General features: G+C 40.9%; 1 protein-coding gene and 1 non-coding gene across 2 annotated transcripts; one reads left to right on the top strand and one right to left on the bottom strand.

Annotated features, from left to right (window-relative positions):
- Positions 1-518: 518 nt before the first annotated feature.
- On the top strand, positions 519-22693 carry VBP1 (VHL binding protein 1). The gene is made up of 6 exons (XM_040265589.1): positions 519-678; positions 4953-5077; positions 16318-16384; positions 16708-16806; positions 19697-19835; positions 22405-22693. The coding sequence occupies exons 1-6, from the start codon at positions 586-588 to the stop codon at positions 22473-22475; spliced, it is 594 nt and encodes a 197-aa protein (XP_040121523.1). The 5' UTR covers positions 519-585; the 3' UTR covers positions 22476-22693.
- On the bottom strand, positions 18197-18268 carry TRNAC-GCA. The gene has a single exon. It is a non-coding gene; the product is annotated as a tRNA-Cys (tRNA).
- Positions 22694-25287: the final 2594 nt, after the last annotated feature.

Here is a 25287-nt window from a genome sequence, read left to right as displayed (position 1 = left end):
AAATTGTGATACAACGGGAGGGGTATTTATCGGAATCAAGCCACTAGGTCCCCTCGGAAGCAGGCTCAAAACAAGCACCCTTCAGGGGCCAAAAAGCTCGCGAGGATCGTGGGCCCAGAATGTCACCGAGGCCCAAGTCCCGTGGTGGCGTCTAGGTCTCGAGTCTGCTTGAATTCGAGAAGGGATCGGGTAGCTTCGATGGTTCTTCTGGAGAGGCCTGTTCGGGGCTGGCAGTGGAGTCTATTCTGGCTTCTTCCGGGATTGTCAGCATCCTCCAGCCCGCCGCCCCACCCACAAAACCCCCGGAATCCCTTTTCCCAGGACTCGGTATTGGTCCTTCCCGCAGAGCCAGCCTCGCCTCCCTGGCCCTTCCACGCCTGTCATTCACCCACGCAGCCAATTAGAACCCACAGATCGAGCGACTCTGCCGAGCGGGGGATGGGGCGGGGGGTATTTCCTGTAAGCCAACGAACGCACAGACTCCCAGGCGGGGGGGCGGGCCCGCGGCTGTGACCCGAGCCAATCACAGGCCCCCAGCTACAGGCAGCTCGCGAGGCACGTTAGTCGCGCGTTCGCTTCTCCAAAATGGCGGCTTCTAAGGACGGTTGTGGTGTAGGAGAAGTGGCTGCGGGGAACGGGAGGCGACTCCATCTGGGGATTCCTGAAGCGGTTTTTGTGGTAAGTGGCCAGCGGGTGCTTGATGCTACGCTGTTGTACCCTTTCTTCCTGGCCCCTCACCGGGGACTTGGTTGTTGGGGGGAGAGGCGTTGGGCCCAATTACCTGGGAGGGGGCGCTCCGGCTTGGAAGGACTAAACTGGGGCGGGACCTGCCTGGGAGGGGGCCTGCCGTCCGAGCAGGTCACAGGCGCTAAGGGGGCGCGGAGCCGGAGGACTCGGGGGCGGAGGCGGGGCCGCTTTGAGGGACCGCCTTCCCCCGCCCTCCGCGGCCTGCGGTTCCGACCCCGCTTCCGAGAAGACGGGAGGCGGTGAGAAGCTGGAGCCTCAGCTTGGATTCTGGGGAGACCGAGGGGGACGGGATAACGGAGCTGGGGCTCAGGTGTAAAGCTCGGAAATGACATCTCGGGTGTGGAAGGGCTGCGGCGGCTTGTGGCCTCGGAAGAAGACCCCATGATGGGGGCGTCGGCCTGGAAAGCTCTCGAAGGCCATGTGAAACCCGCTAGGCCGTGGAGGCCTTAGCCCGCTGGCTGCGGGTGCTCACTAGAAAGTGAAATTGCAGAGTCGTGTCCAAGTCTGTGACCCCATGGACTGTAGCCTACCAGGCTCCTCAGTCCATGGGATTTTCCAGGCAGGAATACTGGAGTGAGTTGCCATTTCCTTCTAGTGAAGCCCCTTGTAATCACTTTGAGGTACATGGTTCTAACAACGTAGAGAGTCCGTAGGGTGCAGTTCACAGAGGAAGCCGGCAATGCCGTGTTGGAGGGTTCATTGAACTGGGAGACTAAACTAAGGCCAAACAGAGAAGCACGTAGAGGCTTTCAATCCTGTCTCTCCATAAGGCTGTTCTCGAAATAGTGTTTGAGCACTAGTTGAGTGTTGAGAAAACCTGATGGGTGTTCCAGGCCAGTATCACCCATCTTTCTCCACTCAGTTCTGGCTGAACTACTATAAAACCTTAATGGAAATTTCTCCACCTTTTGCTTTGTCCCGATATTGTCTTAATCTCTGCCTTTAAAAAAATTTTATTTATTTTAATTGGAGGCTAATTACAATATTGTACTGGTTTTTGCCATACATTGACATGAATCAGCCATTGGTGTACATATGTTCCCCATCGTGAATCACCCTCCCACCTCCCTCCCCATCCCATCTCTCACGGTCGTCCCAGTGCACCAGCCATGAGCACCCTGTCTTATGCATCGAACCTGGATTGGCTTTTTGTTGATGAAATCTTCCACCGTTCAGAAGACCCCTGTCTTTTATTTAGACCACTTTTATATGCACTGTATGAATATTTGCATTGGTTGGTTCAGTTTTGTCCTATTTTATTTTATTTTATTTTATTTTTGTCCCTGAAGTGTGCCATGTATTTCTTTCCGCTCATCTCCCACTTAATCATCAACAAGAGACAAAATTTGTTGAGTACCAGGCACATTCTTAATGCTTTTACACAACTCAGTAAGAGGCAAGTACTGTTATTCTCATTTTGTACATATTCAGACTGAGCCCCAGAGCCTTTGAGTAATTTGCCCCAAGTCACACAGTGTGTGAGTGAGTTATCCAAGCTTTAAACTTCATCAGTCTGTGGGCTCCAGACCTCTACTTCCATGCCATGCTCTGCTGCTGGGAGGAAAGTGAGGTCATTATCTTGCTCACTGACATTTCCCCTGATCCTAGCACAGTGCCTGACACACAGTATAAACTCATAACTAAATGTCAGATTGAATTTCCATAGTGCCTTAAAATCCTGCATTCATGATGCTCAACAAATGATGGCTTCAGAAATCTAATTCAGGAAGATGAAGTTTATCGAGGGGCTATATAAAGTGTTATCTTAAAATGCATTTTCTCTAAAATGTTATGAGTTGCTTTTTCTAGATCTTTAAAATTTCCATCAATACATTATATAAATCCAAATTTATATAAATATTTTTATGTTCCCCAACTAATGGGAAATAGCATGGTATTTTAGAAAGAACATTGGTTTCAAGGCTAGAGTTTGAATCCTGCCTCTGCTTCCCAGTTGCTACTTATCTTGAGCATATTGTTTTACAACTTTGAGCCCCTCTGTTTCTTTAACTGAATAAGGATAACATTACTTACAGATTTCTAATGAGAAACAGAGAATGTGCTTTCAGTATTGCAAGTAGATATTTAATACATATTCATTTCGGTAATAAGGCAATGTACCATAGTGGTTAGAAGTCAGACTGCCTTTTCCCCATTCCAGTTGGTACAGTAATGTTTTTCTTTCTCTGCTTTAATTGATCTTTTTCCCCTTGTCCATTGTTTGGCTGCACCATCTCTCAACATCTAGTTCAGATATGACCTCTGTAGTTTTTTTCTAACCACCACCCCAGGATAGAATTCTTGGTGCTTCCATCTGTTCCCTTAGCCATATCTAATGTTTGTTGATCACTTACTAGCTACTGTGTCCCCTTCTGAGTCTTTGACATGTGGTAACTCATTTAATCCCCTGTGGGGAAGAGGCACTTTTTTCTTTTACAGATGAGGAGATTGAGGCCAAGACAAAAGTTAAACAACTGCCTCATGGTCCACACAGCTAGTACGTGATGCAGCCAGCATTCAAGCCATGCAGCCCCTAGGTCTTAACCACAGACTTTTGCTGCTGTAGTTCCTTCTCCTTGCTCGTGTCTAAGCTTCTAATAACATGTGCCAGAAACATTTCTTTTCCTATAACAATCCTTCTAGGAAGATGCTATCTCCAAAATGCTACCTCCTTGCACTTGATCGCCATGCAGAACTCAGCTGTTGCCTCAGGCTCACTTTTTCAGTTTTCTTTTATAGTGTCTAACTTGATGGCCTCATAGTTCACTCCTTTGCTGTGTTTCTCTTCCTTTTTCTTCTTGCTTGGTTTTGGCTAAAATACTCCTTTCAAGCTGGTAAGCACGTGCTCACCTGTTGTCACTTGGGGTGTCCAACTGTTTGCGATCCCATGGACTGTAGCCTGCCAGGCTTCTCTGTCCATGGGATTTTCCCGGCAAGAAGACTAGAGTGGGTTGCTGTGCCCTCCTCCAGGGAATCTCCCCCACCCAGGGACTGAACCCTTATCTCCTGCATCTCCTGTGTTGCAGACCAGTTCTTTTCCTGCTGAGGCATCAGGGAAACCCTAGCTAGTAAGCATGGATAAGAATAATGCTTATCCCAGATAAGCAGAGATCCCAGAAACTGTAAGATAATTTGGAAATAAAATGGAGATAGCATCTTCCTAGAAGGATTGTTACAGGAAAATAAATAAGTTTCCAGCACATGTTATTAGAAGCTTAGACATGAGCAAGGAGAATGAACTACAGCAGCAGAAGTCTGAATTTAAGTTTCCTGTATTGAAGGACTAAAATGGTTTAAACTACTGGAAGGTTCTTACAGAATCTCCTTTGTTTCCTAGAATTTCACTTAGTTCCTGATCGTTATCTATTTAACTAGCTTTTCTTCAGGGACAAGCAAGTGTAGTATACATTAAAAATGATGTTCAGTTTTATTGCTTTTCTTTTGCTTATTTATTCCTGTTAGAAAAGATTGTTTTGTTTGCCTTTTAGGCTTGGGCTTTCCTGGTGGCTCAGATGGTAAAAGAGTCTGCTTGCAATGTGGGAGACCTGGGTTTGATCCCTGGGGCGGAAAGATCCCCTGGAGAAGGGAATGGCAACCCACTCCAGTATTCTGGCGTGGAGAATTCCATGGACAGAGGAGTCTGGCAGGCTACAGTCCATGGGATCACAAAGAGTCAGACCTGACTGAGCAGCTAACACTTTTACACTTTGGCTTACTTTATTTCAATCAGTTGATAACTTAAGGAAGTATTTGTGGCTTCTCTTGGGAACCTAATGACCATATTCAGCATGATTTTTATGGCAGAGCTTGTAGAATTAAAATTGTAAGTAATAAAATGGATAATTTTGAATTAATTTGTGGCTAAGGCACATGACTAAATGACATGTTTGTTGGTAATTTTTGTATTTACTGTGAGTGCTGCATGGCATATATATAACGCAGCAAGGTCATCTTTCCCTATATGTAAATAGGAAGGTGGGAGAAGAATAAATTGACTACATAGCGTACGTATGTGCACTGTCTGAAATGGTCTCTAACTTTTTATAACTAAAAAAGTTAAAAACAAGTCTTTGGAGAAAAAGAAACACAAGCTCTCCCCGCCCCCTCGCCCCCAAGCTCCTTTTATGTTTTAAAAAAGCTAAAGCCATCAAAATTCTGAGGTATGAGTTGTAAAATTCTTAATGTATTCTTTTTGATATTAAAAGGAAGATGTAGATTCCTTCATGAAACAGCCTGGGAATGAGACTGCAGATATTGTACTGAAGAAGCTGGATGAACAGTACCAGAAGTATAAGTTTATGGAACTCAATCTTGCCCAAAAAAAAAGGAGGTAAGTGTAAAAATTTCTAAGTTTTTAAGGTTAATATTACATCGCTGAAACTTTTGAAAGATTGGGATAATTTGCATACAGATAAAAAGTCTATGTGTTGAATATTCAGTTTTGTGAATTTTTTAAAACGTATCCATTTCTGTAACCATTGCCCAGATAAACATATGGAACATTTCTGTTACCCAGGAAGTTTCCTCTCAGCCCTTTCCGACCAGCCATGCCCGCTCTTAGAGACAAACAATGTTCTGATTATTTTCACCATAAATTAGTATTGTCTGTTCTTGAGCATCATATGACTGGAACCATATAGTAACTACTCTTTTATGTCAGGCTTCTTACACTTAGTATAGTGGTTTTGAGAGTCATCATCCATGGTACTGTGGGTATCAATAAATTAGTTTCTTTTTAGTGCTGAGTCATTTTCCACTATATGTGGTTTACCACAGTTTTTGTCTATTTTTATCTATTTGCTTATTAATGGACATTTGGGTTGTTTCCCCATTTGGTTTTAAATATTTGCATGGACATATATTTTCATTTCTCCTGGATTATTATCCAAGAGGTAGAATCACTGACTTGTATGGTAACTATGTTTAATTTTATGAGAAACTGCCAAAAATCCTAGGTGGCTCTAGCATATTATACGGCCACATTACATTATTACATTACAGCAGTATTACATTATTGCAGTTATATGCAATTATAATTGCATTATATGCAAGTATTGTTGTATATTACATTACAGCAATGTATGGGAATTCCAGTTCTTCAATCTTGCCAGCACTTGCTGTTGTCAGTCTAAGATGCTTTTGAAAACCTAAGAGAATGAGTATTGACGTCCTTATTTCATAGCATCTAGGATCATAACATCCTAAATGTCTACTTCATTTTTTCATTTTGCTGGTGAGATGGCAGACCCACAGAAGTTTTATGACTTTCCCAAGATTTCATAACTAATAGGCTTGGACCAAGAGTATTCTCATTTTCAGTCCTTTATTCCCCTATATTTTTATAGTAGCTTATGCAGTCAATTCACTGTAATAAATACTTATGGAGACCTGCTATACACATGTGCCAGCATTCTGATATCAAATATTATGGAGTTCCTAATAGGTGCCAGATACTGTTTTTGGGTAAAATACCAATATCTGCTTTCAGTAGGGGTGTAGTCTAGTGGCATGATAGGTATGTAAATAAAAGAAGTACACAAAATATAGCAGTTAAGGTGCTGTGGTACGGAGTGATGAGTTAGCAGAGGGGAAGGGGTAAACTGCACGGAAACACAGGGGTTCGGGGGAAACTTCCAAGAGGAGCAGCCAGCTGTGTAGAATGTTGAAGGCTGGTTATGAGCTTAGAAGCAGACCAAAGGGAAGAAGGGTAGTCTGGGTGTGAGGGTACCTCTTAGGCAGAGATACAAAAGTTGGTGTTTAAATGGGAATTCCTCTTTCTTTTTTAAAATGGATACACTGTGGACATCCTGTTTGACTTACCATTTAATTTGAATGTACTTTGATTTAACAGGTTTTTCTTTTCCTTAATGGTTAGTGCTTTTTGTATCCTGTTTAAGAAATATCCCAAGTTCATGAGGGTATTCTTTTATTCTCAGAGCTTTATTGTTTATCTCACACTTAGATCTATAATCTATGGGTTATTCAGAAGGATGTTGCTAAATTTCATAGCAGTGAAATTCAAGTATTGCCCTTCCTGTGTATACATTGATAGTTGTCTCTGTAGTCTTGTTCATAATCAGGTTTTTCTTTTGTTTCTCTCTTTTTTTGTTTTGTTAACACTTTCATAGGTTTGTGTATGGTTTCTCCATTAAGAGGCAGATAGTATCTAGTTCTCTCCTACAATGATACTTAATTCCTGAATCCATTAATGATGAGTCACAAAATGCTGATGTTCTAATTCAGTCATTTATTTTTTATTTCTTAATAAGCTGGCATGTTGCTATAAACAAACGTCCCTTTATGTTCTCTTTGGTAAGCGGCTGTAAGAAATCAGCTCACTTCTCAGTTTGTCCCTGGCAAGATTAGCCCTGTAGTCCCTGTCACCTCAACAGCTCTCTGCTGCCTGGCTGCAAAGGAAGTGTGTATTTTCCCTGGCTACTTGAACAGTTAGAAGCACACATATTGGGTCTGTCGTCATCTTAACCTGAGACAATTTCTATCCTTTTTTTTTTTTTAAGCTTTTTACTCTGTTTCTTTAGGTATGTGCAGTTTGAGAATTATGAAGTCTTCTTGCTGATTTTAAACCCATGTAAAATAATGCTTCTTGTTTTAGTCAGTTTTGTTGGAAACTTAGAGCTACTTTACCTTTGTTTTGGCTAACATTTAAAAATTTGTTGGTGTATGTTGATTTATAATAAATACTGTGTTTCTGCCATATAGCAATGGGAATCAGCTACACATACACATATATCCACTCTTTTTAAGATTCTTTTCCCATATAGGTCATTACAGAGTTCCCTGTGCTATATAGTAGGTCCTCACTAGTTATGTGATTTCTGTAAAGTAGTGTGTATATGTCAATCCCAATTTCTGAATTTATCCCTCACCTTTTATTTCCTCCCTAGTAACCATAAGTTTGTTTTCTACATCTGTGAGTCTGTTTCTGTTTTGTAAATAAGTACATGTGTACCCTTTTTTTTTTTGGATTCCCCATGTAAGCAGTGTCACATGATATTTGTCTTTCTCTGTCTGACTTAATTCACTCCATATCACAATCTCTAGGTCTCTCCATTTTGCTGCAAATGGCATGATGTCATTCCTTTTTATGGCTGAGTAATATTTCATGGTACATATGTATTGCATCTTCTCTATCCATTCCTCTGTCCATAGACATTTAGGTTGTTTCCATGTCCTGGCTGTTGTAAACAGTGCTGCAATGAACATTGAGGTGCATGTATGCTTTCGAATCATGGCCTTCTCCAGATATATGCCCGGGAGTGGTGGCTAACATTTTCTTGGTATATCTTCTCCAGTGCCTTTTCTTTCAACTGTTTTTACTATTTATATTTAAGGGTGTTCCATGTAAACAACATGTTTTTTTTTCTTTTTTTTTAAATCCAACCTATCTATTTCGATAAGCTCATTTTTCTTTTTGGATACTTTCAAGATTGTCAGCTCTTTTGTTTTCAGTTCAGTTCAGTTGCATCCTACTCTTTGTGACTGTATGCACTGCAGCACGCCTGTCCATCACCAACTCCCAGAGCTTGCTCAAACTCATGTCCATTGAGTCAGTGATGCCATCCAACCATCTCATCCTCTGCTGTCCCCTTCTCCTCCTGCCTTCAGTCTTTCCCAGCATCAGGATCTTTTCCAATGAGTCAGTTTTTCACATCGGATGGCCAAAGTTTTGGAATTCAGCTTCAGCATCAGTCCTTCCAGTGAATATTCAGTAGTGGTTTCCTTTAGGATGGACTGGTTGGATCTCCTTGCAGTCGAAGGGACTCTCAAGAGTTCACCAACACCACAGTTCAAAAGCATCAATTCTTTGGCAGTCAGCTTTCTTTATGGTCCAACTCTCACATCTATACATGACTGCTGGGAAAACCATAGCTTTGACTATACGGACCTTTGTCGGTTAAGTAATGTCTCTGCTTTTAAATATGCTGTCTAGGTTGGTCATAGCTTTTCTTGCAAGGAACAAGTGTCTTTTGATTTCATGGCTGCAATCACCATCGCAGTGATTTTGGAGCCCCCCAAAATAAAGTCTGTCTCACTGTTTCCATTGTTTCCTCATCTATTTGCCATGAAGTGAGAAACTGGATGCCATGATCTTAGTTTTTTGAATGTTGGAGTTTTAAGCCAACTTTTTCACTCTCCTGTGTCACTTTTATCAAGAGGCTCTTTAGTTCTTCTTTGCTTTCTGCCATAAGGGTGGTGTCATCTGCATATTTGAGGTTATTGATATTTCTCCTGGCAATCTTGCTTCCAGCTAGTGCTTCATCCAGCCCGGCATTTTGCATGATGTACTCTGCATATAAGTTAAATAAGCAGGGTGACAATATACAGCATTGTATACTCCTTTCCCAATTTGGAACCAGTCCATTGTTCCATGTCTGGTTCTTACTGTTGCTTCCTGACTTGCGTACAGATTTATCTTTTTTGAGGCTATCTTTCTTAAATTCTTTCTTAACTGACTTATATTCAGGTTCCTGTAGCCATGGATACCTGTGTGGATTGCTTTTATCCATAGAGGAGTTTGCTTTTTGGGAGCTGTGCATCTGTATCAGCCTTGGACCTCTTGAACTCTTCCTAGTTCTTGCACTTAATATGTGAACTCCAAACTGAAGTGCGAGTCAGGGGCCCAGGCTCAGGTCTCCAGCTGGTATTGGCACCTGCCTTGAGACACATGCTTTTCTGTAGTCCTTACTGCTCAACTTAAAGCCTTTTCCAGTTTTATTCTTATCTTATTTTTCCTCCTGAAAGTTCCCTAACCTCTGTGATATCAGCTATGCAACAAAACTACTTCTGTGGTTGATTGTTTTACAGCAGATGGCTCCGTGTAGTGTGGATATTAACCTTTTCTTTACACATGTTGTTTATCTTTTCTTGCACCCTGTCATATAAATTTACCTTCAGCTTGAAAAGTTACTTGTTAATTCATAATTTTTGTGTGGTGGTCTCTTTAACACATTAATTTTTATGTGCTTTTATAAATTTCTGTAACTGGAAATTTTGTGATTATCATTTTTTTCGAGCATCTGTTAATTTTTTTCCTTTTCTCATTCTGGAATTCATGTTAATGTGGATGTTAATTAACTTCTAATTCTGCCTTCCCTTTCTGTTTATTGTTTCCTTTTTTCTGCTGACTTCAGTAATTTTGTCTTTTGGTGATTAAATGGATTGCTGTCCGTGAGTTTTATTTCAGCCATTACATTTTTTATACTTAGTATTTTTGGTTCTTCTTACAGCTACTCATTTCTTTTTTATATTACTAGTATCCTGTCTTGTCTTTTTGAAGTATTTAAAAATATTCACTGTATAATCTTAGTATTTGGATGGCATCACCGACTCCATGGACATGAGTTTAGGTAAACTCCAGGAGTTGGTGATGGACAGGGAGTCTTGGCATGCTGCAGTCCATGGGGTCACAAAGAGTCGGACATGACTGAGCGGTTGAACTGAACTAAACTGCACTTGTTTCATCCGGTAGAGGTCATTGAGTTTATTTTTTTTAATTTATTTTGTAGTTGAGTTTATCAGGTGACCATTTTTTTCCCCTGTCAGCTCATATTCCCTCAGGGACATCCGTTCCCTTTGGCCAGTAATATGTGTGGAAGTGGGAGTGAGTAATTCAAGTCCTTCCTGGTGGGCAGAGTTTACACTCTGTGGCATGGCCATCAGACAAACGCTCCTTCTCCTCAGCCAAGTGCCTCAGGCTCTGGGAGATTCTTTCCATTCCTTTCTCTTTGACTGGTTTCACTGGCATCTCCCCTGGGAGGATGATGGGGAGAACAGAACTACTAGGGGCCAGTACTTTCTTCTCAGCCCTCAGTCTGACCTCTCCCTGCCTCTGGCCAATAGTATTGTTTTTCTGCCTTGTTACAGTCATGGGGTAGGTAATATGATTCACGCAGGGCAATTTAGAGGGAGGAAAAACAAACTAGAAATTTGCCCTTTAGCCTTAAATGCTCCTCCCTTTGAAGACTTGATCTAGTTCCCTCTGTCTCTCCTCTCACCTAGAAATTTCCATTGTTCATAGAATAACAAAGACCTAGAACTGACCCAAATGTCCATTGGCAGGATAATGGATGAAAAGGTTGTGTTATATTTGTAAATGTATATTACACAGCAGTGAAAATGGATGAACAACTCTTAGGAATTTGATTGGGTTATAAAGCAAACACCAGAAAAATGCAACTAACATGAGCCCATTTGTATCAAGAAACTAGCGAAGAATATATTGTTTAGGAATACACGTAACTGTAATGCAACTACTTGAAGAAGTGAAAAAGGGACTATAAATCCACAGTTCAGGAGAGCTGCTATTTTTTGGGACAGAGCAGGGTGGGGAGGAACCAGAGATCAAATTGCCAACATCTGTTGGATCATAGAAAAAGCAAGGGAATTCAGAAAAACGTCTACTTCTGCGACATTGACTATGCTAAAGCTTTTGACTGTGTGGATCACAGCAGACTAGAAAATTCTTAAAGAGATGGGAATACCAGACCATCGTACCTGTCTCCTGAGAAACCTGTATGCAGGTCAAGAAACAAGAGTTAGAACTGGATGTGGAACAACAGACTTGTTCAAAATTGGGAAAGGAGTACATCAAGGCTGTATATTGTCACCCTGCTTATTTAGCGTCTATGCAGAGTACATCATGCGAAATGCCAGGCTGGATGAATCACAAGCTGGAATCAAAACTGCCTGGAGAAATAACAGCCTCAGATATGCAGATGCCACACTCTAATGGCAGAAAGCGAAGAGGCACTAAAGAGCCTCTTGATGAGCGTGAAAGAGGAGAATGAAAATGACTTACAACTCAACATTCAGAAAGTGAAGATCATGGCATCTGGTCCTATCACTTCATGGCAAACAGATGGGGAAAAAGTGAAAACAGTGGTAGATTTTATCTTCTCAGGCTCTGAAATCACTGTGGATGGTGACTGCGCCACAAAATTAAAAGACACTTGCTCTTTGGAAGAAAAACTGTGAGAAACCTAGACAGCGTATTAAAAAGCAGAGACATCACTTTTCCAGTGATGTCAGTAGTTTTGCTAGTAGTCATATATGGATGTGAGAGTTGGTCCATAAAGATGGCTGAGCAATGAAGAATCGATGCTTTCAAATTGTGATGCTGTAGAAAACTCTTAAGAGTCCCTTGGACAGCAAGAAGATCAAACCAGTCCATCCTGAAGGAAGTGAACCCTGAATATTCTTGGGAAGGACTGATGGCTGAAGCTCCAATCCTTTGGCCACCTGATATGAAGAGCCAACTCATTGGAAAAGACACTGATGCTGGGAAAGATTGAGGGTAGAAGAAGGTGGCAATAGGGGATAAGATGGTTAGATGGCATCACTGACTCAGTGGACAAGAGTTTGAGCAAACTCTGGGAGATAGTGAAGTACAGAGAAGCCTGGTGTGCTGCAGTCCATGCGGTTGTGGGTAATCAGACACGACTTAGCGAATGAACAACAAGGGTGGGGAGGGTGTATTGCTCAGACATGCACAGTGGCCTTGGTGGTCTAGTTCCTGAGATGTCCAGAGTTGCAGCTGCTTGATTGATTGCTATGCTTCATAACCTATATATTACATGTAATATCTACATGTACAACAATATAACATAGAAATCATTTGTATGACCAAAACAATTTGATCTGAACATACTAATGTTACATGTCTATCAGATACTATACGCATGAACACGTCTATATCTTTCTCGCATTTACATTATCACCATAGACAAAGAGAAGCAAAATTGAGAGATCTATGACATCTGTATTGAATTGTAAAGAGTTCACAGAACAGTAGCCTTCAAGCTATGCTTAAAAAAAAATCAATGCTAAGTGTGTGTTTCTCCACTCTTCACGGGCTTGTCTTGCCAGATAGTGATACTATTTTTCAAGCAGCAGGCCTCTGTGACACATTTCCCAGGTCAGTAGCACAGATTGTAAAGAAGTTCGCCATGCTAACCTCGTTCACATGTACTGTGACTTCCTTTATATGATTCAGGAGGTACATGTTCATTATCATATTTAGAATTTATTTACATGCTGATCTCTAATAATATTTAGTTGCATGTCTTCTGAAAGAACCACAGCTTTATTTTTAGTCCATTTTTAGTCCATTTGGTTACAAATTACACTGTGATTTGACAGGACTCCCAGAATAGTTTTGCACATTTTTCCATGTGAAACACTTGAAAGCCTTGGGCAGCTTCTAATCGTCAAAAACAAAAGAGCTAAAACAGTCTCATTCTGTATTCTCTGAGTTTGGCTTTGAGTGTTTTCAGCATATTGTTACCTCTTGTCAGTGAGAGTGACTTCATTTGGGAATCAATTGCTAGTAGTTTTTTAAAATTATTTTGAATAAGCTTTATTTTTAAAGGCAGTTTTAGTTTTGTAGCAAAATGGAGCATAAAGTACAGAGGTTTCCTATTTGGCCCCTGCCCCTACACATGTATAACCTTCCCATTATCTATACCTTTCACCAGAGTGGAACATTTGTTACACTTGATGAACCAATATTGATATGTTCTTATTAACTAAGGTCCATAGTTTACATTAGTGTCCATTCTTATGTTGTACATTTGATGGGTTTGAACATATGCACCATGACATGTATCTGTCATTATAGTGTCATACAGAGTAGTCTCACTACCATAAGAATGCTCTGTGTGCAATATATTCATCCCTCCCTCCCCTTCCTAAACTCCTGGCAACCAGTGATGCTTTTACTGTCTCCATAGTTTTGTCTTTTCCAGAATTTCTTACAGCCAGAATCCTACAGTATGTAGTACCCCTTTCAGGTTGGTTTCTTTCATTTAGTCATATGCATTTAGGCTTCTTGCATGTCTTTTCATAGCTTGATAGATCATTTCTTTTTAGCAGTGATTATTATTCCATTGTCCAGATGGACCACAGTTTATTTCTCTGTTTGCCTACCAAGGGCATCTGGGTTGCTTCCAAGTTTGGGCAATTATGAATAAAGTTGCTATAAACATTTGTGTGTAGTTTTTGTGTGGACCTGAGTTTCCAGCTCCTTTGGATCAATACCAAGGAGCATGATTGCTGGATCGTATGGTAAGTAAAGTTGCTCAGTCGTGTCTGACTCTTTGCTACCACATGGACTGTAGCCTACAACACTCCTCCGTCCGTGGGATTTTCCAGGCAAGAGTACCGGAGTGGCTTGCCATTTCCTTCTCCAGAGGATCTTCCCAACCCAGGGATCGAACCTGGGTCTCCCACATTGTAGGCAGATGATTTACCATCTGAGCCACCAGGGAAGATATGGTAAGAATTTGTTTAGTTTTGTAAGAACCTGACAGACTGTCTTCTAAAGTAACTGTTCAGTTCAGTTCAGTCGCTCAGTTGTGTCCGACTCTTTGCGACCCCATGAATCGCAGCATGCCAGGCCTCCCTGTCCATCACCAACTCCCGGAGTTTACTCAGACTCACATCCATCGAGTCAGTGATGCCATCCAGCCATCTCATCCTCTGTCATCCCCTTCTCCTCCTGCCCCCAATCCCTCCCAGCATCAGAGTCTTTTCCAGCAAGTCAGCTCTTCACATGAGGTGACCAAAGTACTGGAATTTCAGCTTTAGCATCATTCGTTCCAAAGAAATCCCAGGGCTGATCTCCTTTAGAATGGACTGGTTGGATCTCCTTGCAGTCCAAGGGACTCTCGAGTCTTCTCCAACACCACAGTTCAAAAGCAATCAATTCTTTGGTGCTCAGCTTTCTTCACAGTCCAGCTCTCGCATCCACACATGACCACTGGAAAAACCATAGCCTGTAAGTGACTGTACCATGTTGCATTCCCTCCAGCAATGAATGAAAATTAACGTTGCTTCATATCCTCACCAGCATCCAGAGTTATCAGTATTCTGGATTTTGGCCATTGTAATAGGTGTGTGTGTGCTCAGTGGCTCAGTCGTGTCCAATTCATTGCAACCTCATGGAGTGTAGCCCACCAGGTTCCTCTGTCCATTGAATTCTCCAGGCAAGAGTATTGGAGTGGGTGGCCATGCCTGCCTCCAAGAGATTGTCCTGACCCAGGGATCAAACACACGTCTCCTGCATTGGCAGGCAGATTCTTTACCACTGGCGCCACCTGGGAAGCGCAGAATAGGTGTGCAGTGGTTATGTCATTGTTTAAATTTGCATTTCTCTGGTGATGGACAGGGAGGCCTGGCATGCTGCAGTTCATGGGGTCGCAAAGAGTCAGACACGACTGAGCGACTGAACTGATCCTGATTCTGATGATACATGATATGGAGCATCTTTTCATATGCTTACTTGCCATTTGTATATCTTCTTTGGTAAGGTATTAAGTCCTTTGGTCCATTTTTTAATACAATTGTTCTTTATTGTTGAGTTTTGAAAGTTCTTTGTATATATTGGATACCAGTCCTTTATCACATGTGTCTTTTGCAGATATCTTATCCCAGTCTGTGGCTTGTTTTTTCATTAAAGTCTGTTATATCAATTATTTCTTTTATGGATTATGTCTTTGGTATTAATATCTAAAAAATCAATACCAGACTCAAGGTCATCTAGCTTTTATCCTGTGTTATCTTCTAGGAGCGTTATAGTTTGCATCATACTTTATATATGTGATTCATTTCAACTTAAGTTTTGTGAAATGTGTATGTATGTCTGTGTTTAGATTCATTTTTTTAAGTGTGGATGTCCAGTTGGTTCAGTCTGATCAGTCTCATCATGTCTATCATTGTTTTCGTAAATTTCCTGGGTTCAAATCAATGATCCATTTATAATTTTAGTAACAATTATTACCTAACTTGAAAAGAAAATAGTATTTTTCAACATAAAAGTTAAATCACCCAAAGTTTAAAAGGATCATGAAACTATACAGTATCTTACTGTGGTGTGTTTTGCATTCAGTTGATTTGGCATTGTGAGAAGTGCAGATGCTGAAAAGCTGTCCCTGCACTTGCTGCTGTTAAGTTGGTGGTTTCCAGTTGAGAATATAATACTTGAATGCATGTTATTTAAAAAATTAATCTATTTAAAATGCAATTCTAATTAAATATAGAACCTCTGAATCACCTCTGGGGGATCTGACTTTCTGGTGGCTCAGCTGGTAAAGAATCTGCCTGCAGTGCAGGAGACCTGGGTTCAATCCCTTATTCAGGAAGATCCCCTGGAGGAGGGCATGACAACCCACTCTGATATTGCCTGGAGAATCCCCATGGACAGAGGAGCCTGGCAGGTTACAGTCCATGGGGTCACAAAGAGTCAGACATGACTGAGTGACTAAGCACACACAGCCCAGAAAAGTTAACTAATGGAGGATTTAACATATAGAACAGGACTCTGTTCACAATAGGTGTTCCATAAGTATTTGCTGTTATATCTAAGTAGTTTAATATTTATGTCTGAAATATCTTAGATATTTTAATAAACAGTTCATTAAATATCTTACATATAAAATATATTGACTATTTCATATTTACATATTGTCCTCAAAACATATCAATAGAAAGTACAAAGCTAGTAAGACTGTTTCTTGGTGCCAGATACTAAAGTAACCTTTTTCTTATTCACAGGCTAAAAGGCCAGATTCCTGAAATTAAGCAGACTTTAGAAATTCTAAAATACATGCAGAAGAAAAAAGTAAGTGCCTTTTTTGTTTGTAAACATGAGCAAACCAGGATAGTTCAGCAGAGACACGTGTTTCTTGATTGCTTGGTCTCTGGTATTTGAACCCATGCTGGAAGGAGTCAGGATGCATGCGCTCCCTGTGCCGTCCTGTGGCCCCAGTGGTCCTTTCTTTACCCTTCTCCTTTACCTCTCTGTCCCTCAGTTCCTCCACCTGATTTGTCTGTGGGATGAGACTGTTTTAAATGGCTTAAGCTCAGCTCTGCAATCGCTTGTATGACCTTGGTATTAAGATGGACAGTTTACAGTACCATCATGTATTTATTTTTTTTTTGAAGGAGTCCACCAGTTCACTGGAGACCAGGTTCTTATTGGCAGATAACCTGTATTGCAAAGCTTCAGTTCCTCCTACCGATAAAGTGTGTCTGTGGTTGGGGGTAAGTCACTGTCATTGTCACAGCTTCCTTGGCTGACATTTGGTAAGGCAGTGTGTTTTCCCCAACATGGCAGTATTGGAGAGGAGCACTTGACCGTGGATGGAATGAAGGGGTAGCATTGCGGGGGACTAGGAGTATGAGAAAGATTGCCGCAGAAACATGCTCGAGTCTCTTCCGGTCAAAACAAAATGGACCAAAACCCGGCTTTCCCTCTAGCTAGCACTTTATCTGTTAAATGTAACAGAAGGTATTGTCAAACCTCAGATAGATGTTTGTTCATTATCAGAGTTTATGAGTTCTAGAAAGATCTCTCTGAACTTAAGGGGGAACAGATTATTATAAAAACCTTGGGGTTAGAACCCATTTGAAAAAGTCAAACATCTCAGTTGTGATGATTTCAGAGACCTTGTCTATGATTTTTCCTGTTACTGCTCTTGAGTCCCATGATCAACCAAGTTATGCCTGACCACACAGGTAGGTCTTGCTACCTCAGGCAAGTTCCTATGCAAAGTAGCGAATTGGGAGGATTTCCACTCGCTGCTATCCTGTACAGTCATCCCCGAGAGGCACTCTAGGGCCGTGAAAGGTTGGCAGATCATACATGGAAACTCACTTCTCTATCTGTTGGTTCCTCCTTCCTGATTTCTGTTAGTGGTAACATTTCAGAGTTTATGCATTTATTTCTACAAACATAATTCCCATTCTTGCTTAGTTTTAGTTTTATAAATGGAACAGCTAGCCACCCAGTAGCTCAGATCTTAGGGGTTATCCTCCTTGGTTTCTCTTCTCCTTGGCCCACACTTAATCAGTACGTGGGGATAAGATGATTCCATAAAGTAGACTGGGACAACAGGGCTGGAGCCTACCTTACACGAGATGGATTCCAAATGGATCATGTACTCACATGAAATAGTGACACCATCAGAGTTGCAGACCAAGTCACAGATAATCGTAGCCCTGGAATAAGGATGGTTTTTCAGGCCTCAAAACTCAGAAACCAGGAGCAAAGTAAAAAGACAACAAGAAAAAATATATGTGACTCATATTGCACACAAAGGACTAACAGGTTTGCAGGACGACTTGGAGTTGTCTTTTGGGCATGTCAGTCTTCAGATGCCTGTTAGACTGTCAGGTAGAGAGGCTGATAAGGCAGTGTTTGAGGAGTGAATCAACTAAGGAGATACACTTGAATGAATGATTGATGGTTTTTGACACGAATGAAGTGTTTTAAAATGTATTCTATTTCCTCTTGTTAAAAGTGAAGTGAAGTCGCTCAGTCGTGTCCGACTCTTTGCTACCCCCTGGACTGTAGCCTATCAGGCTCCTCTGTCCATGGGATTTTCCAGGCAAGAGTGCTGGAGTGGATTGCCATTTCCTTCTCCAGGGGATCTTCCCGACCCAGGAATCGAACCTGGGTCTCCTGCATTGCAGGCAGATGCTTTACCATCTGAGCCACCAGGGAAGCCCTGAAGTTGCTCAGTCGTGTCCAACTCTGCGACCCCATGGACTGTAGCCCACCAGGCTCCTCCATCCATGAAATTTTCTAGGCAAAGGTACTGGAGTGGGTTACCATTTCCTTCTCCAGGGGATCTTCCTGACCCAGGGATCGAACCCGGGTCTCCCGTATTGTGGGCAGATGCTTTATTGTCTGAGCCACCAGGGAATCCCTCTTGTTACAGGTAAGCAAAGTGTAGACATTTTCTGGGAAAAAATGTGCTAATAAGTATCAGTAATTGAGAAGTGAGATTGGGAATCTAGGTTTGGAGAAGCCTTTACTTTGCACTGAATATTTTAGTCCTGTCTAAATTTATGCAGCTTTCTAATTACCACAAGGGCTTCCCTTGTGGCTTAGCTGGTAAAGAATCCGCCTGCAATGCAGGAGACCTGGGTTCTATCCCTGGGTTGGGAAGATCCCTGGAGAAGGGAAAGGCTACCCACTCCAGTATTCTGGCCTGGGGAAATCCTTGTTCATGGGGTTGCAAAGAGTCAGACACAACTGAGCGGCTTTCACTTACTCACTTGGAATTATAATGGACTGGCATATTCAGTTGATAAGTATATAGCAGCTGCTTGGTGCTAAGTCCTTTCATGTTGTCTCATTAATTCTTACAACAATCCTTTGAGTAATTTTTAAATTCCATTTGTCATGTGATGAAAGTGGTTCAGGAAATGCCTGGTGGTAAGTCAGGTGATAGTTCAGAGCTGTGGAAGGTACAGTTCCCTGTTACAAAAGCACATGCCTTCCCAAATGTCAGCAGTTACTCCAGATCTTAGATCCAGACTTGGTCACCTTGCCTTCGCCTCTGGCATCTGTTGAAGGTTGGAAGGGGACAGTTAAAGCTAGCTATTTCTCTTAATGGACCAAATGTAGATAATACGTATGTCTTTGAAAGCTTTAAAGTTCTACCTTAAGCTCAGAAACAACTACTTTAGTTGATTTAGTGTCCCGATAGAGGTGGTAGAAAGATAGGGTTTGGTAACTAAAGATACTGGTTCCTATCCTAATTCTTCCATTTATTTAGTATCTCTGAAATCATAGGTAAGCTGACTTCTCAGAGCCTATTTTCTTCACTGTAGAGAAGTTGAGGAAAAAATGATATAATGTATGTAAATATATTCTCTAACTCAGGGGGGCAATAAATATTGTGTTAAAAGCCAGAGGGTAAATATTTTTGGTGTTGCAGACCACATGGTCTCTGCCACAACTAGTACTTGGCTCGCCAATGCGGCATGAAAGTCTTAAGTGAATAAAGAGTGGCTGGGTTTCCAAAAAACTTAGGACAAGAGATGGCTGGCCAAATTTGACCCAAAGGCTGTAGTTTGCCAACCTCTGCTCTAACCTATGAAGCACAAAGTCCGTGTTCTCTCATTGTCACGCTTTTCTCTGCAGGCAAACGTAATGCTTGAATATGATATTGATGAAGCTCAGGCGTTGTTGGAAAAGAATTTATTGACAGCCACAAAGAATCTTGATTCTCTTGAGGAAGACCTCGACTTTCTTCGAGATCAGTTTACTACCACGGAAGTCAGTATCCTTTCCTAAAGAAAGGCAAAGGGGGGAAAAGAGAAAAATGTTTTTTATGTTCTTATGTGCATTGCTTTAATGAGAAGAATGTCCTTATTCTTAGACTAATGTTAAGTTGCAGATTTTATAACAGTAGTAAATGACATATTTTAAAACTAATACTGAAATAAGTTTATAGATAGACTTATCTGAATTTGAGGTGTGAAAGTGTGGAAATAGCAAATTCAATTTAGTACATGAGTATTTCTAGTTCAAATATTTTCTCAAAATAATCATTACAGCTAGGTAAGTACTAGAGTTCCACAACTCTTTATTAAGGGTCTCCTGTGTTCCTACAGCTGTGCTAAGCTGTGTGGTGCATGCGCTGGTGAGGAGATCAGTGTAAAAAAAGAATGTCAAAACACACGTGAGACAGCTAGTGATCATTTCATAGCAAAATAGAAGTCAGTCAACTTCAGGTAGTCAATACCAAGGCAGTTTAAAATTAGGGCGATAGATGTGAGCTTGAGTGATTTCAGAAGTCTTTGAGAAGATAGGGCTGAGACTGTATTTAAAGGTAATGTAGGATTTCTTTTAGCAGAGAGAAAGGGAAGGCTCTCGTGTTGAAACCCAGCTCTTGGCGTTTTCCCTCTGACCTGTGTCTCCTCATTGTCAGAATCATTGGCCCCCCACAAGTCATTCAAGACAGAAACCTGGGAGTCAATCTTCTTACCTCTCTGTTATGCTCATTTTGGCCTTTTAGAACCAAGGGTCAGTAGTTTTCTTTTTTTTATTTATTTATTGTAATTGGAGGCTAATTCCTTTACAATATTGTGGTGGTTTTTGCCATACATTCACATGAATCAGCCATGGGTTTACATGTGTTCCCAGCCTGACCCCCCCACCTCCCTCCCCATCCCATCCCGCAGGGTCATCCCAGTGCACCAGCCCTGAGCACCCTGCTTCATGCATAGAACCTGGACTGGCAATCTGTTTCAAATATGATAATATACATGTTTCAATGCTGTTCTCTCAAATCATGCCACCCTCACCTTCTCCCGCAGAGTCCAAAAGTCTGTTCTTTACATCTGTGTTTCTTTTGCTAGGGTCATCGTTATCATCTTTCTGAATTCCATATATATGTGTTAATATACTGTATTGGTATTTTTCTTTCTGACTTTACTCTGTACAATAGGCTCCAGTTTCATCCACCTAATTAGAACTGATTCAAATGAATTCTTTTTAATAGCTGAGTAATATTCTATTGTGTATATGTACCACAGCTTTCTTATCCATTCGTCTAAGGATGGACATCTAGGTTGCTTCCATGTCCTGGCTATTGTAAACGGTACTGTGATGAACATTGGGGTACACGTGTCTCTTTAATTCTGGTTTCCTCAGTGTGTATGCCCAGCAGTGGGATTACTGGGTCATATGGCAGTTTTCTACTCTGTTTTCCTCCTCCCAGTCCTTCACACTCTCTCTGCTGTGAATTCACTGAGTCACACTTCATAGTTTTATTCCTCTGGCTATAATGCTTCAGTGGTTCTTCATTACATGTCAGCTATGCCCATGGGCACTCTGGGTGGGGGGGTGGTTCCTGCCAGTCTCAATTCCATGTGCCACTGACTGATTTCCTGCCCTGGTCCTTCCCTGGTGCACCCAAGGTCCAAATCACCCAAGGTGGTTTTCCTCACCCCCTAAATGAGGCATGCCCTTTATATGTCCACACTTGGTTCCTCCTACCTAGACTGATATCCCCCTATTTGCTTGGGTTCCTCCATCTTATCTTTTGTCTTTCAGCTCAAGCAGCAGAACATTTCTGAACATTTTCTAGTCCTCTCAGGGTGTTCTGTTGCTCCTCTGTGATTCCTGAGCACTTTGCACATAGTACCTAAAATTTGTTTTTCATGCCAGACTGGGAGCTCTTCAAGTGTAGGAGCTCCATGTTCTCTCTCCTCCATAGCATGTAGCGCATGACAGGTTTTAAGGGGTTGGGTGAAGGCCTGTCTGAGGCCTAGAGCAGAGGATAGCACATGACTGGTAATGTGGAGACTTCATTCAGAGGGAACAAAAAGATAAAATACCTAGAAGATAATATTGTACCTTCAGGACACACCACCAAAGGCATTAATTAGCCGGGAAAGAAAGCACTGATAGGCGAAGGCCTATGCAGGGTGGTGCTTGTGGAAAGGAAAAGATATAGATGCTGAATAGATCGCATAAATTAAGCCAAAGAGAGGGTAAGAGATAAAATTAGTGATAATTAAATTGTAATAATTTAAATATTGCATGTCAGGGTATGCTTTGAACCACCTTTGAAATACTGTGGGTGAGGGGCTCTACTGTTGGGAGTGTCAAGCACACATGTGTCAAATATAATACTATAGTTGACCAGCTATGCTAAACAATCATTGATTTGAGGTCTTAACTAGGTTTTGGTGGAATTTTGTTCCAGTCTTTGCTTGGCAGATGATACTACACCTTGCTGTAGACACTAGTATTTTGTGTGTGTGATTTCTGTCTTTGATTCAGTGTGTGACTGCACAATATCTTTCGAATTGCTTTGGCATTTTCTTTGACAATTTTTGCAGATATGGCCAGAGTTTATAATTGGGATGTTAAGAGAAGAAACAAAGATGATTCTACCAAGAACAAAGCATAAAGATGGCAGTTAAAAATGTGGTTCAGTTTTCCAAACATGTTTATGCTTAAAAGTTGACATAACTAAATGATTAACAGCAAGAATAATTAAAACTTTACAGATAAGCACCACTTTATTTATTTATAAAAACAAAATTAGTTGCAAATATTTTATGAAACTTACAGTGTTGTTATTTTATTTTTTGCATTTCCAACAAAGTAAATGCTGCTTTCATCATTTTTGTTTGTTTGTCTGTTTTTTATAAGGAAAGTCTTAGCCAAAATGGCTAGAAACTGTGAGATATGTTATAGAAGCTGATTTCTGGACAGTTTAGCGCAGTTTACTTTTTCTCTATTGCCTGGTGTTACTCTCATTTGTGTTATGGTTAAACCAGTTTAGAGGTAGAAAACACAGTTGAAATATTTGAAAATTTGTTTTTCTTTAGTACACTTAGGGCTTTATAGTCCTCTGTTGTTATTTGTCCTTTGTAAATGGAGTTCCATGAATTACTGCTTAGCTAATAACTATGTAATGTTCTGTACTTTTAAGGAAATGGCAATTTGCATTCCTAAATAGTAAGAGGGCTATTGAGACAACACCTTTTCCAACCTGATATAGGTACACAGAGCCTTTGCAATGCCAACATAAAGTACATCTTGGCCAACAAAATTACCTACTGAAAACTCTTGCCTGAGGTGATTTTGTACTTCTTGACAGTTCTCCAAAGCAGCAAAACAGGAATATTAAGATAAATATAAATCTGCAGTGGTTTAAAAGAGTTGTGAGATTTTTTATTCATGGTAAAACTTCATAAGAGTGGTAGAAAATCCCTGTGGAAAGCCATTGGTACAGTGGCTGGGTGATACAGAATTCTGGTAAAAACACAAGTGTATTGTTCCATGTACCTGTAGCAAAGAGTATACTTGTACAATGTTTTGTACTTGTATTTCATGATACTAAAGCAGTGAAGTTAACAATTGTAGCACAGCACCTTTATCATGTTATTCTTTCTAAAATCAACATGGGTCTTTTGTAAAGTTTATTTACTTGCATGTGTAACTGGCCATGTCCAGAACCTTTTATGTTTGTAGAAACAACAGAAGATCCCTTTGGAAGGAATATAGATAAGCAAACAATTCAGAAGTTAAATCTGAGAGATACCAAAGTTTCCTCTCAGGGTTTCTTTCATGAGTTTAAATTCCCGTATTTTAGAATTTGAGCTTTGTAAACATCTTAATATATTTTTAAGTGTTACATTTTCCCCAGACTTTATTATGGTAAGTATATTGGTATGAAATGTTCCTGTTAACAGGAATGATTTAGTCAGAAGATCTTCCTTTAAGTCCATGAAAATCTAAATAGGAATTTTAGGTTTTCTAAGCACAACAAATGTTACCTAAGTATGCAGTATATGTCAGAGAGAGTATTAGGCTCTGTTAATTAAATAAAAGATATTTAAATCTTGCATCTGCCAGATTATTTCCCTTGTAACAGTTTACATTTTCAGAATAACATAACCATCCTGATTTGACATGATTTCTTCAAGCCTAATATTAGTATAGTATACCTGAAAGCATAATGAGCACAAGATTGACTATAAAATTGTGATATTGAGTAACAAATGCGTTGAAAATGCAACTGAAATCAACGTTTCCATTGTAAAACATGTTCACTTGAGAACGTTTAGAAAATAGAAGGAAAAAAGAATTTCAGTTCCACTTGCAGCCGCCCCTTAATGATTCTATGGCTTCCATTTCTTTTCCTACGCATAGGTTTTTTAAAAAACATAATTTCAATAATTTTGTCTGCAAAATTTTTATCATACTTTCTTAACATGGAATTTGCAATCTGCCTATTATATAATGCTTTTAAATTAACATTATTTTACTGGTTTAACAGTATTCTAAATAGCTGGACCCTAGTAAACTGTGACCTATAGACATTTGATGTTTTAAAATTTTTTTGTGTGAAGTAAATAATTCAGCACTTTACATTTTTACAAAAGGATTTTTCCTGTATTTAGGATTTTTCCTGAGATTAGATTACCAAAAATAGAATTACAGAGTCAAAGATTATAAGATTTTATTTTCTGGGGTTAACTGAGAGGAGTTCGGTCAGGGGATGATGGGAAGCAACAAGGGATTCAGATGAACACAGGAACTTGAAACAAAAATAAATGTCCCCCCCCAAAAAAAATGTCTGACACACTACAGATACTGACGGCCACAACCACATAGCCAGAGTGAAACCAAGGTCTGGTTTCCAGGTGAATTTCCTTCCCTCTGTGCCATGGCACATACCGAGTAATCATCTTGGTTGGCCCTGATCCCCTGTGGAGCCATGTCTGTTATCTGTTTAGTGCTAAATGTGGGGGTGTATTGTCTCTGAAGACTGCCAAGAGCACAGGCAATACTCATCATAGTTAGTGTTGGGTTTAACAACACATTTGAACTCCCAAGACCTGGATAGGCCATGCCTGAATACCAGTTTACTCTGAAGAATACACGACAGGCAAGACCCCATGGACGCCATGCCAGGGGTCAGCTTGAAGCATCATTCTTAGGTGGAAATTCTTGCAGTGGTCCCCACAGATGACACGGATGCAGGAGCTGCTGGACTTATAAGCCGTCTTGTAACAGCCCCCTGTGCACAGCCTGGGTCCCAGCTCCGGTCAAGGCCCGGGGACAAGAGGTCCATTGCACTCAGGGACCCTGAGCTGTGGCCCCCAGCAGATGTTTACATTCAATTGTACCCCCCCCAGGCCAGGAGTGGGGTACCCGTGACTTCCTACTGGAAACAGGTACAGTGGTCCCACAGAGGACCATACACCTTC

Source organism: Oryx dammah, unplaced genomic scaffold, assembly GCF_014754425.2.
Source record: "Oryx dammah isolate SB20612 unplaced genomic scaffold, SCBI_Odam_1.1 HiC_scaffold_23, whole genome shotgun sequence".
NCBI lineage: Eukaryota > Metazoa > Chordata > Mammalia > Artiodactyla > Bovidae > Oryx > Oryx dammah.
Note: the sequence above shows the minus strand (reverse complement) of the source record. Positions and strands in the feature narration are given on the sequence as shown.